Here is a 17,593-nt window from a genome sequence, read left to right as displayed (position 1 = left end):
CATTAAGGTATAATTGTCATATTTAAAAATTGATGTGGCGCTATCACTAACGTCCTTTTATTAGTGTAAAGGACTTTTCATTTTCATATTAACTAGCTGTTGTGGCACGTCGTTCCTACGTGTATATAATAAATAATTTTTACGTTTTAAAATATATTATAAATAAGAGTAAAATGTATAAATCAGTACATTACATTAATAAAAAGAAAGAAAGGAAACAAATTAATAACTTACCAATTAATATAAATTTTGAAAAGTTGAATAATTTAGCTATTTTATCATGAATGATATTTTTTACTTCACAAAAATTGATGTGGCAGTGTCATTAACAATCGTTTGTGAGTGTGGAGGGCCTCCTTTTTTTATATTAGTGTAGGTATAGATTAGGGATAATTACACTATCTTCCCCTTAGATCCGGTGCAATTATACATAAATTTTTTGTAAGGTTAGAAAATTATATTTAGTACCCATAATATTTGTTGTTATCTAACAAACAGACCCTTACATTTTTCGAATTTTACAGAATTTATTGATAAACATAAATGTGATAAATATATTTATAATTTTGGATTTGGTTGAAATGTATTTGTGGGATTTGGTCACGTAACGTAAGTGAGAGTGAATCACGTGCATTCTACGTGTTGGACTATTTCACGTGGAATTTGGTACCAAGAATTAGGAATAATAATCCATGCAAATGTCGGGAGGGGCAAAATAGTCTTTTCAGTATGGGTATTTTGATGTAACCTCCCCCTTCACACACATATACATACGGGGTGAATAACAATTTACCCATGTGATATTAAAATGAGTACATTACTCCCCTATAAAAAAAATAGAGCAATTTACTTCTTATATAGGGAGGTAAATTGCTTTATTTAAAAATCATAGGGGGGTAAATTGTTGTATTTTAAAAAATATAGAGAGATAAATCGCTATTTATTTTTTCATAAGGAGGTAATTTGTTTATTTGCGATATCATTGCTTGCATTTTTCCCTATACATATAGTTGTACACCTTTAAAAATAATTCTTATATAAATTCAAACTTTGATAAGTAAAAATATATTGTATGTACAGCAAAATGCCATTCGTCAAATAATAATCAAAATAAATTTTTTATATATTAATAATAGAAAGAATAATTACATAAATAATTCCCTTATAGCACAGTTTGCTATAAAATGCTTTATTTCATCTGAAATAATAATATTAAATTTTTAATAATATTATTAAATATTAACAGCTAAGATTTTAAAAAAAATTAGTGGAATGTACTTTTCATTAAATTAGTTAGTGGATTTAAAATATATATATATAATTTGTTTTAAGAGGTTTTTATAGATCTTTTTTTATAAAATGGGACTATATATTTAGAAAACCTCTTAAAATGAATTTTACATATTGAATTCCACCAATGAATTTAGTTAAAAAGCATAATCTACCAACTTTTTGTTCAAAAATTCAATCATTTAATAAATATTGTTAAGGTTTAATTTTTTATACTTATCTTTTAACTCTTGAAATAAAAAATTACTGACTTGGTTTTTTTTTTTTAATTACATTTCATATTAGATAGGTTTTATAAATTTTATTCAAAATGTTGATTTTTTTTAACTACTGAAAAAAAGAGACTGTTTATTTTAAATTAAGCAATATATTATTATTATGTCCATAAGAGTTCAAAGTTTTCATTATTCACATAAGATAATTACAATATATTACATAAAAACTATGAAAAAGTTATTTTTCTCGTGTGAAAAATAATTAATTTGATAGTTTTACGGACTTAAGGGATTAAGTGATGAAATTAAATTTACCGTTTTACCCTCCAAAAAGTCAAAATCTGGCCACATTTTCGCCGAAAAATTATTAGAGGGCCGAGACATACTAAAATTTAAAGATATTAAAGTCAAGAAATGAACTTGAGGGATTAAAGTGATTCTAAACAAAAACTTAAGGGAACCAAATATAATATTTACCCTTCCTTAAAAAAGAGAATATCCCCTCATGGCAGTCCATTAAGCGGAATATTTATTAGACGATCATTAATTTTAAAAGGGTATGTGTAAAAATATTTATAGTCGTAATAAATCTTTATAGAGCTCGTTGTAAGTTTTTCCAATAAATAACTATATACATCTTTATATCATAAATATAAATTACAATGAACAATTAATTTTATAAAATTAATAATGAGCCAACAACTGCTCCTAGAAAAATAGAAAGGGACTGGATATCTGGAAATATTTGGTAGGGAATAATTATTAAGAATATTGAAAGTGGTCCAAAAAAGAGGAAAGAAAATGATATGAATGTAAAGAAAAGCAGATGGTGGCTATGAATGTCTGAAAATACATGTAATGTAATGTATAGTATAAATATTAAAAAGAGAAGGCAAGGAGCACGAGCCCTTAAACAATATCAACATTCTGAAGCCAGACAACACAACTTTTCATGGGAGAAATGCTGCTTCGAACATTCCATTCTTGCACATTAACTAAACTACAAAATGCAACACTCAAAGTCCCATTCTCATTGTCTGCTTGGGAAACACAGCATCTTTACATGAAAACAATCTGAGTATAAGAGTGACAGAAAATGATTTCTGGAATAATATGATCTAACTTGAGTGCGGTCGAATTTGATTTGCATGAGATTTCCCGGCCTCCTTCATTCCGACTCGAACTGAGTTCAATCAGACTCGGACTTCAGATGATGAATATGTTATATTTATCATGTGATTGATGTACAATTTAAAGAGAGAAACTGGTCACATAAACAATTTCTTCCCTGTCATGAAGTAATTTAAAGGGGTAGAAGAGCAATTGCTGATGCGGTGTTTCTCTAGGCTGCTATAATGCATGGTTTCAATGTTACTTTTGCACCAACCAGCTGACACAGGTTCTAAGTTTATATCTGGAGTACTCAGCTGATATAGATGATAATAATACGATTCAAAGATTGGCAAGCGATCATAGAGAGACGAGTATTACATTGTCGGTAACTGACTGTAGTAGTAGAAGCTGTTTGTAAGACATGGTAGGTATATAATCTTGCCAGTACTTGTCAAATCTGCGCTTTGGTTTAATATTCATTTCAGATGTAGACTAAAGATAAGCGAGAGATAAGTGCAGCAAGCACATTCTCTCGTCTTTTATTGTAACAATCGACTTCTGTCTCCAGGGTCCCTCAAATCAACCTCAGAAATTGCTTCTTCTTCAATTATGCCTCCAAATAAGTGCCGTTATCTTCCTTTGGCATCTCAGTGGAGTGAAGCCCGCAATTCTCACCGTTTGCCTCCAAGGCACCACCAGATTCAGAGAATTTGGTGATTCTTTGCAACTCGTCGGTTCCATCAGCAGCACGTGCTAGTAGTTGGTCGTCGGTCAGTTGCTCTGTCTGATATGAAGCCTTCTTTGGTTGTCGTATGGCAGCAGCTGCTTCAGGCATCACAACCGGAGGTGGCTGGGGAGGTACCCATGACCTCCGAGCCGGTTGTTCATTAGTCAACACATTTGAAGATCCACGTTTTTGCTCCTCACCAGCTTCAATTTCTGTGATTCTAACATTCTTCCGTTGCCACCATGGCGCTGCATCATCTCCGTTCAGCTGGTTATCTGGGTACTCGTACGCTGAGCTGTTGCTGCTCTCTTGGGTCGGGTAAGCATTGACAGAACTGCTCTGAGCTTGGCCAACTTCCCACGGCTGATCGCAACAAGCAGTAGTGTTAATATTCGCATACTGAGTATAAATAGTAAAGTCCGATTACAATTATAAGAAGGCAGACAGCCAAGAGCTGGCAAGTCTATTGTTATTTTTCTCTTTGTTGATATGTAAAGAATGAGAAGAAACTTTTCTTGAAGTCGATATTTTTATTTCAGAGGGGGTGGTGGGAAGAGCAAGGAGCATATAAGAACCAACAAAACAAATGATCGTCTGCCCTTTTTTCCTTGCAAATGCAATTACGAAGATTGCTTAGCTCCTAATAAATATTGGACCTTGTCCACGTATCTGTTAAAAGGTATTTGCTGGATGCAAGCACAAATACATATAAACGTATGCATTTCTAGCATACTACATCTACATACACATCTGTATACTCAAGTTGCAGTTTGTACAGAGAAGCTTTCATCATGCAGTCACCAATCAATGATAAGACACTTTTAAATTAGTAGGATATTATTTATAGCAATTAATCGCAGGACAAAAATTCTGGTGTTCGAGCTTTAATGGCATAAAACAATGGATGCATTGACAATGACAATGAGAAGATCCTCCGATTTAATACCATGTCAGATGTCTATGTCAGTACTGGAGAAATATACCAAGAAATTAATGTTAAATACGAGATACGTAAAATGCTAAGAGCAAACCTTTGGCCTTGGTGCTAAGCGTGGATTTGATACTGGTTGATTGGGGTTTGGTGGTGCGTCATTGATCTCCTAAGACAATTAAGAAAGCATCTTTAACAAACTAAATGACAAAGCAGCAAATACACATGAAATGGACAAAAGAAACCCATTAATTGGAGCACTGACCCTAATATTGGATGGTTTTTCACCTCTCTGTATCATTGCCATTATCTGCAAAAGAGCTCTTCATATTAGTAGGGGGAGAAGGAAAAGACAGAGAAAATGATTACTTGATGTTTTTCTACTGAATGATTTCAAAGTGTGCAACATACTTTCCCACTTAGAGCTCATACTGATTCATTTGTGATAATTTCCTCAAAAGGAATTTGCAAATCAACTTTCAAGATTTCCAATCTGGAAAGGGAAAGGCCTAGCCTAGAGCATTATAATCAGACTAAGCATGCTACCATGAAAACCCTGAGCCGAAAATTTCAGGAGCCAGCAAGAGTAAAATGGACAATTATAGAAATTTTTTATGACAAAGCAATACTCCATAGCAACATGCTTCATGGTGACTGCTTGGACATACAAGATTAGGATATACTCCAGGAAAATTAAGTAGAACTAACAGTGAAAGAAATACCTCCATATATGACTTAGGGTGAGGAGGAACAGAAGGCTCTGCAGATGAAGGTGGCGACAAAGATCTCACTGCACAGAACTCAACAAATCAAGAATATTAAAAGAGCAACAGATATTCGAGAAGAGAAAATAAAACATATTAATGAATAAACCTGAATGTGAATCGGTATCTGCCTTGCCATTCACATACGGTTGCTGGAAAACCAAGAAACATGTATGAGCATCAATGCTAAAACTCAAAATTGTTCAATAGGAGCTCCACATATCAAAATAGACACTAGACACACAGTATTAACTTGCTCACCCTAGAAGTGGTCCCTGAAACCCCTCTATTATCCTGTTCCTCCACAGCAATTCTTCCTTGTATACTTTTTCCTGATATTGAAAGTAAAAACAATATCTTCAAACAAATCCATGTTCGAGATGTGCAGTAACAAGCAATCAAATTTTTGCAGACAATAAAAGAAGAAGCTTGAAAAGCAGAATCTTAAAACAGCAAGTAGATGTTGGATTAATCAAAGGGATACATATAAATTGGTTTGATAACTCAAATTATGGTCAGTAAATTCTAGAAAGAACTAAATAATTAGAAAAAATCAGGAGAGACGTGGCAGATCTGAGACAAAATCCAGGGTAATAGAACGTAAAGTTCCTAACATACCTTCTCCCATAGTGTTTTATTAATAAGATAACTGTTTCACTCTCTGTTTTGTAACAAAATGAAGTTAACTCAAGAGAATTCGCGCTGGAATCAGTGGTGAAATTAAATAATAAATATCTTGGATAGTAAGTAAAAACAATGACTGCACCAGCAAATTAAATCTAAGGATTAACTTGTGAGCAATGCACCCTGCATCTTGTACAAATGATTAATTTTGTGATGGAGAATTTTAAACGGATAATACCATACTTTAGACATTGAATATACTGCTGCTCCTATAGGTAACTAAAGTACAGAATTGATAACATGAAGCACACACAAATACACAAAAAGGTAAAAACTCCAAGTACCCCCGCTACAAGAAAGAATCAATATCAGCATAACTACCAAAACAATAAAAGGTAGATCTCAAACAAATGAAACAGCTTGCTAGTCCTTGCCACCTTCCAAGTTCTGTATTGCACTGCTCATTGATTTCATCTCATTTACTTGGACATTTAACATACTGATCAGCTCCTCAAAGCATCTCTTCTCTGAAAAAAAAAAAAGGAATGTCTGATTAGTTATAACTAATTAAATAATAAGAAATATAGAATTAGAAATATATAGGATAGAAAATATAGAAGTGTAACAAAAAGAATTTCAAATGTCATGTGAATTCAAAATCACAAATAAAAAAGAAAATTTGACTGTCTATAAATAGTTAAGATTGACAATCGAATAGAATAATATTCGAATTTAAAATTGTGATAAAGAAACATTGCTTATCATGGTTACTACTACTTGAAACCCATCAGGAAAGAATAATTTACTGCAAAGTACAGAACACTAAGTTTCACCAAGCTGAAAAAGGACCATCAGGAAAGGAATAATTACAGTGAGCTGCATAATATGCCAACTACAGACCATTAAACATACCTTCACTCTTTGTCGTCAACATCTCCTGGCTAGCTCGAGCTACATCAGCTGCTGCTGCTGCAGCAGCTTTTGCAGCAGCAGCAGCTTCTTCTGCTATACTTGGTTTTGAATCGTTTTTCTTGATCTGACCTTCTTCATCTTCTTCCAATACAACCCTACGAATCCAAGACTTCAACCTGGGAATAACTGCATTCTGAGATAAGATGCCACCAAAATTTGATGTTAATTTAGGATTGTGAAACCAACTCATGCAAGTAACTCTGTATATAATTACGAGATTTCTGCGACGACAACAATTTTTTCTAACAATTGGTGCTTCAAGAAGATTAATTGTACCTTGAAAAGTACTGCTGTTCCAGCCCCTGATGCAGCCAGAAACCCCACAGCAAGAATAGCATGATACCAATGAAATCGAGAGAGTGTCCCCATTTTTGAAATGCTGGTCACAGGTCCAGTAGGTGTAGGTTGCACTACTTGTGCTGGAGGCTGCTGTTGAACATTTGAGGAAGATTTCACCTGCCCATCTTCATGTATATGGTAGAGAAGGGAAATTAGACTCACTGAAGTTAGCACTTTCCATGAAAATAAAAATAGTTCAAGTTTCAGGCTTATAATGACAAGAGGATCTCAAACCAAAAAAACATGAACTACAGTATCACCTTGAGTAGTAACAACCGTCTGCGTCGCTGTGGCAGCTGGGGTTGGATCCTATAATGTTTGAACCAGTAAGATTCTACACTTACAAATTTCAATTCATGCTTAGGGATTTGAGACAAGGAGAAAATGACTTACTGGTACACGTCGAAAGGCTTCATCTATCTCCTCTTTTGTCAAACCCTTCCGCTCAAGAAATGACCTTCTATAGATGACAGGAGATCCCCTAACCTTTGGATGTGAAAGAAACTTCACAGCATTTTGTACCTGCTCTTCTCGAATTGGTTCTGAGTTCACAAAAACAGAAGTCGGAGAAGTCTCCTTCACAGGCTCAACCTTAGTATCCTGACTATCATGATTAACGGGTTGTACGGCCTGTGAAACTGTAGCACAAAGTTTAAAAGAAAACAAATCACAAATAGCAGGGGTTTTGGCGTAAAGGAATGAATATGAAAAATTCTTGAAGTTTTATTTAAATTCACCAACTTATATAATATAGTGGACAAATTAAGTTAAAAAATTTTAGAAGGTTGATAAACTAAGAAACCATATGTGGAGTTGTTTGATTACTGTAGTAGGTCAGAGCAGGAAGTCAGTACTAAAGCAAAGAAACTCAAAATGCAAATTAGCTAATCTGGTCATAGGACATGTTTAAGGCCCTGCTATGGTTCCATTAAATCCACACAAGTAGTCATTTTCATTGTCCACTTTGAAGCTGCACTTTAGGTATGACAAAATGATCGAAACATAAATGCTTTAGACGCACATTGTTCTTGATGCAATATTCAGAGTTCAGAAGACGACATTGAAATGCAGAATTCTTAAAAAAGCTTCACGGAATCCAATCAAGTAATTTGAGGGTTCAATAGCAACTTCTGCTCAGGAATTTCAAACATTTTGGCATTTCGTCTTTGATATTGCCATTGCAACATCTTAATTTTCACTTCCTTCACTCGAAGTATATACTTAATCACACAATTATCTCAATTATTTCATCCACCAGCTACAGCTTACAATAAGACCAAAAACACTGAAAACATTTTCTCCACGGCCCTTCACAATAGAAAGGCTAAATTAATAATAAGAAAACTGACGGAATCAATCAAGAAACAGGGGACAACTACAGCAGCAACACATCAATGACTAGTTGGCTCAAATAAACTGAACTAACATAAAAACCCATGAAATCCACTTCATCCCAATAAAAAGAGACAGCAACTTCACCGATAATTCAGAAGCTCGACAATTCAAATCTTAACTACTAAAAATAATCTGAACAAAATTCAAAGAAATTGAGCTAAACACCAAGAGAATAAACGAACAAAACCTGGGTTTTGGGGCTTTTCGTCTGCGGAACTTGGAGGAGCGTCTGCCATAACAACGATTGTAGTTCACTTCCAGTCTGAATTATCCTACAGAAAAAGGAAAGAGAACACTGAAAAATGAACTTGTTTGCACAAGAAAAGGAGAAATTCAGAAAGGGAATCCAGAAATAACAGGGAATCGGGAAGTGGGATACCTAGGAAAAGATGAAAAGCGGATGATGTCAGGAGGAGAGGAGAGGAGGAGCAAACAGCAAAGGTGTAGTTGTTTTTGGATTTTTGGTTCTCTGCTCTTTTTGCTCATCCCAAAGCAAACTCCCTTTCCTTCCTACTCTACTCATGGCCCATCAATTTTTAAGTAATATCATATATCGTGTGTCTCAAATTTATATTTATTTAATTAAATAAAAAATAATTATACCTCTCTTTCTCTATAATCTATATATGGTGAAAAAAATTATCAATAGTATTTTGATATTTATTTTTTTAATAAATAAATTTAGTTAAAATTTATGAATTTGCTGATATTAATAAAAAATAAATATTTAACCCTTCTTAGTGAAAGAAATTTTCGTGACTTGTAATAAGTCACTTATAAATAAATCGAGGATAAATATCATTTTTCATATATATATATTTATTTTTTTGTTGATTTCAACAAATCTATTGAAGTTTGACTAATGTATGAACCTGTTTATTAAACAAAAGCAAACATCATGAGTACTGTATGTAATTTTCCAAATCATAAGAGTATACGTGTCATTATATCAAATCTCAAAATATGAGCGTGTAATTATCCATAGAAAAATAAAATTATAACTTAAATTACTGTTTTTTTAACTAATTGGTAAAACAAAGTAACTAAAGAAAGTATTCTATATAAAAAATAAAGCACGTACTAGAGCTGTCTTAATTATTTTGGTATATCAATTTAATATTTAATTTAAACAATTAATTATTTTTAACTTGGTCACTTATCATAATTTTTCATAACTACCTTTTGATAATTTGTTCTTGTCTCATGCATTTTTATCTTATATATATATATATAATCTTATTTTATCTTATATATTTAGATCGTTTTAACTATATAAAAAACTTAATATTATAATTTTAAAAAAATTATAAATTTTTTAAAACATGCATATACATAAAACGTGCCCCACATACTAGTTGATATAATATAACACATTTAATACCCAACGTTAGTTATTTTGAAACTCTCATACTTATTTAGTATAAAAATATAAATGATATTAATATAATTTTAACTAAATATATGCATATATATATACATATATTTCTTTTAAAGGAAAAAGAAAAAGAATGATCCTTTTCATTTGAGTGACTAGAAATATCTGTTATCCAGTGAAGTAGATAATTTTGGACATTGACATATATATACAACAAGAAGTGGATAATGGTGAGCTTTATCTTCATTTTTCATTTTCCTCTCTTTTGTGTATTATCATAATTTCCTATTTTTCTCAAATTTCATGATAGCAAGAAAGAATCGATCTGATTCTGACCATCAGATTGAGAACACACAAGATGATTCGTAGAACTAGATAGAGACTTTGTATCCTCATCATGTCCAATTATGATTCATTCTCATAATTCATGTTTGTCGAACTTGTATTATATCCCACATGTTCAGAAAAGAGAAGGTAAAAACTCAGATATTAAATACTAAGAAGATGTATACATAAGCACAAAATGATCTGCAATTTTCAATTTTGAATTGAATCAAATTCTCACAGGAACAAGAATTGGTGAAAAATTATAGTTGAAGTCAGACTTCATGACACAGTGGCGATAAGTATTCCTGCCGTGCTCACTTTCAATCATATCCGTGATGCAGCCTGCGTCTCTGGAATGCTGATCCTGTAATGCCGGAGTGGGCTATTGTTAGACTCAGGTGGCCAACGAAAATAGATGATGTTGAAATGGATACAGTCATGTGGCAAGAATCCCAGAAGGCAGGCCTTCTAATGATTCAGTTCCGTTGATGCTATTCATGATCTGTTCGAGTAAGATCAGACACAGACTTCTTCTGTCTGCCTCAAATATGCGTAATACCATTCTACTAGAACACATTACCAGGTAGTTTAAAATGACGGGTGAAATCGAGAATGGGATATAAACGAGAAAGGAAAGAGATTAAATGAAGCAAAGTGGTCTGAGACAACTAGTTTTACAAAGATCAGGGGAAGAACTTACAATCAGCAATGTCCACTCATATTTGACTTCAGTGTTGTTCATTGCAATCTCTGTAGCAGGTTTTCCACCTTAATTTTTTGCTGTGCTGGACTTAATGACTCCGTTTGCATGATTGTATTTGCAACAAGAACGATAACTGAAGGAGAGGTAGCGTTCACCTAAACCAATAAAGAATCCATCGAGATAAGTGGATGAAGGCCTCCGATACCAAACTTCATCAACGATAACCATCAAAGCAACATAAACAGATAATTCAGTCTGGAATATTACCCAAACGCGACCATTCAGCCCAACTGCAATCTCAAAAGCAAGCTTTTTGCCGAGGGTCTCAAGGACTGGACATGTTGGAGTGCTCAGCAACCTAAAAAGAAAGTTGAAACTTGAATAAAGCAAAACAATCATCCATGGCTATACTTGGAACTTGATGGAGTATAAGATAAGTAGATTATCTAACATGAGTAATATCATACGTTCGTGATAATCCAGTTGAGGACTCAAACATAAATCCATCTTTAAGGGGACCATACTCTGCTGCTTTTCCAGAGGCTATAAAGCGGAAGAAATTTCTTGACAAATTAATGATCAAACAAGAGGCGTACAACAAAAAAGAATATAAAAATTTGCAAAATTGGGTCCAGGTAGAAGCAGCAAATATAAGTCAATGTACCAACCATCCATGCATGATAACTCAGGGTTCATGCCAGTGTTCGCCTTGACAACACGGACATACAGCAAAGTGCCAATCTGAAGGTGATAGAAAGTGACGGCAAGTAAGAATATACCAAAAAATTCAGATGCCAATTACATCATCCCACATATGTTGGCATAGCATTTAATATTTTTCAGATATGGTACATAAATAACTGAAGGCCCATTTTTTCTTTGTTAAAGAAGTGGGAGTACATTAGTCATGCATGTGCAGAATCATGTTAACGGAGATGGAAGTTAAAGCACAAATTTTATGATGACATATGTTCACCTCAAACTTAGGAATGTTTCTCCTGGTTCCACCTTCAAAAGCAAGCACTGGGAGGAATGCCAACATGGGACCTTTTATATCCACGAGAAAATTCTGTGGCAAATATAACAAATATGAGCAAGCTAACAAAAGCACGAATTGTCAGAAAAATCTAAATTTACAAAGAAGTACAAAACACCACAAGTGTAGAAATATGTCAAACAAGAACAACTGAGGCGCATTGTTGTAAAGGATGTGAATAATCAGAAAATAATCAAGGCTAACCACACGATCTGGACAGAGAAAGAACAATAAAGGATGGTGGTCCGAAATAAAACATCAGTTCTCCTGACGATAAAAAAGATCCTATTAGGCACAAACATTTCACCAAAACCATCAGATTCAGAGAAGACAGTTGCAACTTGCAAGACTCTGCAGTTCAAATCCATTACAAAGTTCAAATACGAAAAAAGAACAAAAGAAACAAAAATGGTTCTCTCCGAAAGTGTAGTACATCAGTTAAAACAAGAACAAAGGCTAGCCTCACCCCAGCAAATGTTAAGAAATACCATCTGCTCTGATAAGTACTTGAAACAATTTTTCGATACCAAAATATTGCTGCACACTAACAAATAGAACAATGTAATGTCCACAATGGCACACTCCCCAAAATCCTATAACTCTACCTGTGCTAAAGCCCAAAAATTTTCATGAGCAGAAACTCATGAAAAGCAGCAGGATTGAAGTATTTCCAAAAGTCCACACAATTTCCTCCAAAGGTTATGAGTACAACACTGCCACAATACAAAGTTTACCACAAAAAGTAGACAGAAAATAATAAATGAATCACATTTGAATGCAAGAAAGTAACAATAAACATTGCAACACCAAAATAGAGAGAGAGAGAGAGAGAGAAGACTTTGCACTACAACTACAAGTAACAAACTCAGAGGACAAGATGCCCAGGACATCATAAGTACATTAGCAAGAACTAGAAACAAAATACTGAAGATTGCGTCTCAAAATAGTGAAGAATCATACAAGTTATCTTTATAAGACATCATGCAGAAGGAGAAGTGCTTACATCTGCTTTTGCATCGACTACTATTCCAAGCACATTATCCCCAGCGCTAGGTACATACTGTAAAAAAGATATTTACATTAAGAATCATGGAATAGTTCTGATCCACAGGCTTGATACACAACGAAAGTTTCATGTTTACGCATAAAACAAAATTTATGCAAATATCAAATAGTCAAAAACTTAGAAATTAGTTACTAGTATTTAGCAATCACTTCTTTTTATAATCCAAAAAGAAACGGCCAATAAATCAATATTACAGAACTGAAGAACAGCCACAAAAGCCTAAGCATAAAGAAAATTGTAAAAGTGGCTCTTCCTAGTTAACAAGCAGAACTTGAAAGGAAAAAGAATTAATTTTCTAGTGATATATAGTTGTTTGTGCCCACAGCCATGCGGCAGAAGAATGAACGCAAATGGTCACTTGATGCCAAAATAAATAGACACAATAGGGTCATTTAGGATTGATGGTATATTGTTCTCTATACATCTTTCCTCAAAAGATGTAGTCATTGAATAAAAAGTTTTCCAAAGTGAAAGGAACTAAGTAGCATTTTTTTACAGCTATAAATGGAGTAACTATAACAGCTCATATTTCTATAATATCATTCAAGTTCTTCTATGCCTGTTATAGATTACTATGGATTCTTGTCAGCAATTAGCAAGCTGATGTAGCTAAACCTGATTTCATTTCAGTTCAATAGACATCTAGAGACAAACTGTTAGATAAATCTAAAGAATTTAACTAATCAGCAAAAGATTAAATGAGTACTTCTTTTTTCCAAATAAATGTCCTCTACAATCAAGTCTGTCTTTCCCATAATTAGAAAATACTAAGTTTTTGTTTACTACCACTTCGATAGTTCGGGCCAGTAAGCTAATTTCAAAACACTACTGATTGTGAGACATGTTGACATCTTAATGGGTCAATAGAAGTTCACCTAATGATGCTATTATCAGACTGACGTAACTATAATTTGTTGGACAAGAGCAATATACAGAGAATATATCTAGATTAATGTTATGAGAGTGGAAGACAATATAAATGTAAAAGACTTAATGCAGAACGAGCCAACATCGGTTAGTCAATGAGGGACTTCTCTTGCAATTTAATTCAAGGCAATTAACATTTGACTCACCCGCTTATGGGAGCTTTCAACCCAGTACTTGTTTGGTTTTGAGAACCTTAGCTTTCCTGCTTTCATAACAGATATAACATCGCCATCCTGAGAATAGGACAATTCTTTTGGTCAATCTTATTCCATCAGCAACAGTATGCTTTCAGAAACCACTCCTCAAATTCAAATTCTTGAAGTCCACCATGACTATTCGTAGTTAATTTAAACATCTGACTTAAAAGAGTTTTTGTATTTTTCCTTAGCTTTAGCAAAAACAAGGTCATTCAAAATGAGCTCCAAATTACTATTATTAATACAACACTTGTCTTCCAAAACATCATAGTCTCCAAAAGAATTAAAAGGGATAAAAAAAAAAACATTCCGCAAATTAAAATAAATACACTCTAAGAGAGTGTGCAGTGCTATTAAATCTAGTTACAATCTCTACGAAAGCACCTGACCTTTGCGGTCATATTTAACAAAGCATCATTTGGGAAAAAAAAAACATTAAAAAAAAATCCCAACTTCGCACATCTATTTCTCAAACTATGCCAAAAAGCTGGTAATACATGAATCAACACCATCAACGTATTATATTGGTTGAATTTGTAATCCAATAATAAGCTCCTCACTGCACAGCTCAGGGATTTTGTATGTTCTCATACTTAGCTCATAGAGAAAACTACTTGCAGCCGTTGGATCAATTTTTCTTTCTCTACTTCCATTCTTTCTTCACTCTTCTTCCAAGCGGAAATACATAAATTAAAGGGGGGAAAAAAACAAACTCAAGAAATAAAGACACAAAATAAACCCTAGCAGCAGCAGAAGAAGAACCTGACGGAGGCCGCCGCCGAGCTTGATGGTTTGATTAGTCATTTTGGATAGGTCCAGCACCACATCCCCTGGAAACTAACACAACATATGACACACACAGAGAAAAAAAGGATAAATAAGATTAAACATTAAACAACTTCCATCATTATATCATGTCAGTATGAACAATCCACTTTGTACTTAGATATCAACATATATATACATACACATACTAATTTCCAGAACTTTACCACTTGTTGATCGACGAAGCTTGAAGGAGAAACAGACGGTTTTGATTCCATTTCACTTCCAGAAGGAATAGATACAACAATTCGTATGTATAGCTCTATGCTCCGTAGCTCGAGGGAAGAGGCGCCGACGAGAGAAGGCAGAACCACAGCGACAACGCGGGAGAGCAAATGGGGGGACTATTTCGGTATTTCAGTTCGTTGCCCCGACTTTGAACTAAAGTCGTTAGTGACTTGAAGTACGAAAATCAAATAGAATCGGGTTTCATTTGAAACTATTTTCGGCTAAGTTATCAGGTAGATGGATCTGCCCAAATATAAAACCCTACCCGAACCCGTTTAATTAACATTTTTTGACTTGATCCATATCAAATCAAGCTTGGCCCGAATCCAAGAAATGGATTCGGGCCTCTAATTCGATATCTAACTGAAAATATCAAACAGTATGAATTATATAATTTCAGTACAAGTATGATTCAGATCGTTCAATGCTTTCACGATTTATATAGAGAGGCATATTCCACATTGGGGAAAAAAAAACTAAAAATTAATTGAGTATTCATTATTTTTTTGTGCTTGTCGGACGGATTGAATTTTTTATTCTAAGTTATGGGTATTATATAGTCTTATTAATATATACACGTTAAGTATACAAATATTGTGTTATGTGTTCTTTAGGAAATTATTTTATACACTTAGCGTATATAAATTAAATAAAATAAAAAATACAATAATATTTAGGATAGAAAATTCAATGTGTTTACCTTAGTTTTGCAAATAGTGATACATACTAATTAGTAAGTAAAAGTTTAAAATAAATTGGCTAATAATTGATTTCAAATTAAAGTTGATAACAAATTTGAGTTTTTTATATTTTCAAGATCACAAATTCGTGTAATAGTAGATTTGGACCTTATGTAAATTTTAGGGTAATTTACAACGACCTCCCTTGAAATTTGAAATAATTACAAATACTTTCTTGTTGTTTGGACAATTATCAATACCCTCATTATTTTAACGGTCGTTTAACAATTAGTTCAATTCGTTAGATTTTCATCCATTTTTTATGGTTAACTGACCAAAATGCCCTTGTAGATAAAGTATTATAATTTTATTTATTTTTTTTTAAAAAAATTATTTTTTTATGGACTAAAAGACAATTTTTTGTAATTTTTTTAAAATTTTTCCTTCCATCTAGTACATTTCTTTTTACAAAAAAAAAAATATAAAAATATAATAAGGGCAAAGTTGACAATTTCATATTTCCATCCAAGGAGTTCATAATTTCATCAAACATCAGGGGCGTAATTATAACTTTTCAAACAACGAGAGGGTATTCTTAATCATGCCAAACTTCAAGAGAGGTCGTTGTAATTTATTATTTTTTATTTCAAATTAGCTAATTGGGTCAAAACAGATGGTGTTCAAACCAAATAGAAGTGAGTCTAAGATGTGAGTCTAAAAGTTCTTTACGCTGTATAACCGCAAAGGTTTTTCGTTCTTTTTTACATCAAATCCTTCAAATCTTAATACCAATTTTTAAGGTGACGTGCAATTTGCTCCATAAATATAGAGAAAATTATACATCTACATCCAAGAACAAGTTTCAAATCATTAGATCAAAATTCAGAGCGAAAAAATAACAAATTATCTTTTTTCTACAAAGATAATATCCACTTTTCATTTAAACTAATAAAATTTATTTATAAACGTTGACATTATTATATTTTTAGAGGAAAAAAGGCAAAGAAATATGTGTAAAATTTAGGATAACTACACTACCTTTTCATGAGATTCGGTAATTATGTGTGATTTTTCTATAATTTGAAAAATTACATTTAATATACTCTTTTTTTTTTTTGAATTTGGTGTAATTATATACAAATTTCATATAATTTGGTAAACTTCATCTAATATCTTTTAATACCCTTGACATTTGTTTTACGTTCAATAAATAGATCTATCTGTTAACCGAAAAATACGCTGAGTTTTTTATTATTAACAAAAAATTGAACAATAATTCATATTTGCCTTTGAGTGATTTATTGAATGTTAAATAAATTTTTTATGAATAATCTGTCATTATAAGAGTTAAGATGTACATTTTCACATACATTGACGTGTAAAAATATATAAAAATAATTTGATCAAAAAATATACGCTTGATTTGCAATGAATGATAAATTAATCAAGATAAATATGATTTTGATTAATTATTTTTTGTTAATATCAGTAAGTTACGTCAACATTAAGTCAATTGAAAAATTTATTTATCGGACGAAAATAAATATTAATGGTACTAAGAGTGTGTTCGGCTAAGTTTACAGGCTCCTCAACACATCTTATAAGATGTTTGAGAGCTTATAAACTCAAAAAAGATTTTCTTTTTTATTATTTTATCAATAAAATACCTTATTACCAACATTCTAACATCTTATAAGTTTTAATATCTTATTTTATCCAAACACTTTAAAATTTTATTTTTAAAATAAAATCCAATATCTTATAAACTCTTAAATATTTTAGCCAAACACCCTCTAAATGTAATATACAAAATCACAAAAAGTTTGTTTGTAATTCCATACAATTTCAGGGGTGGTAAC

At 32.7% G+C, this 17,593-nt stretch overlaps 2 protein-coding genes across 4 annotated transcripts; both read right to left on the bottom strand.

Moving 5' to 3' along the window:
- Positions 2,854 to 8,802, bottom strand: LOC105157211 (peroxisomal membrane protein PEX14; the record flags this gene model as incomplete). Its single annotated transcript, XM_011073546.2, is given in 13 exon segments — positions 2,854 to 3,708; positions 4,377 to 4,445; positions 4,542 to 4,586; positions 4,999 to 5,066; positions 5,150 to 5,192; positions 5,302 to 5,372; positions 6,102 to 6,191; positions 6,577 to 6,769; positions 6,913 to 7,100; positions 7,236 to 7,284; positions 7,369 to 7,613; positions 8,558 to 8,642; positions 8,750 to 8,802. Coding segments are annotated over 12 exon segments (1,593 nt in total). The 3' UTR covers positions 2,854 to 3,225.
- On the bottom strand, positions 10,205 to 15,206 carry LOC105157210 (putative exosome complex component rrp40). Of its 3 annotated transcripts, none has more exons than XM_011073545.2 (10): positions 14,994 to 15,206; positions 14,764 to 14,838; positions 13,951 to 14,037; positions 12,815 to 12,871; positions 11,752 to 11,844; positions 11,444 to 11,516; positions 11,243 to 11,318; positions 11,043 to 11,133; positions 10,773 to 10,930; positions 10,205 to 10,430 (listed from the first exon to the last, which is right to left on the bottom strand). In XM_011073545.2, the coding sequence occupies exons 1-9, from the start codon at positions 15,042 to 15,044 to the stop codon at positions 10,811 to 10,813; spliced, it is 723 nt and encodes a 240-aa protein (XP_011071847.1). In that variant the 5' UTR covers positions 15,045 to 15,206; the 3' UTR covers positions 10,205 to 10,430; positions 10,773 to 10,810. The 3 variants fall into 3 exon arrangements, with proteins under 3 accessions (XP_011071847.1, XP_011071845.1, XP_011071846.1); XM_011073543.2 differs by having other exon boundaries at positions 10,205 to 10,436; positions 14,994 to 15,205; XM_011073544.2 differs by lacking the exon at positions 10,205 to 10,430 and adding an exon at positions 10,443 to 10,635.

Source organism: Sesamum indicum, linkage group LG3, assembly GCF_000512975.1.
Source record: "Sesamum indicum cultivar Zhongzhi No. 13 linkage group LG3, S_indicum_v1.0, whole genome shotgun sequence".
In the NCBI taxonomy this organism is placed as follows: Eukaryota; Viridiplantae; Streptophyta; class Magnoliopsida; order Lamiales; family Pedaliaceae; genus Sesamum; species Sesamum indicum.
The sequence above is the reverse complement of the archived record's forward strand: the minus strand, read 5'-3'. Positions and strand labels throughout refer to the sequence as shown.

Coding starts and splice junctions, on each gene's coding strand:
- LOC105157210 (XM_011073545.2), bottom strand. CDS start 15,044: ATGGAATCAAAACCGTCTGTTTCTCCTTCAAGCTTCGTCGATCAACAA. Junction 14,839..14,993: donor GCTTCGTCGATCAACAAGTG/GTAAAGTTCTGG, acceptor ATGTTGTGTTAG/TTTCCAGGGGATGTGGTGCT. Junction 14,038..14,763: donor TCGGCGGCGGCCTCCGTCAG/GTTCTTCTTCTG, acceptor TCCTATTCTCAG/GATGGCGATGTTATATCTGT.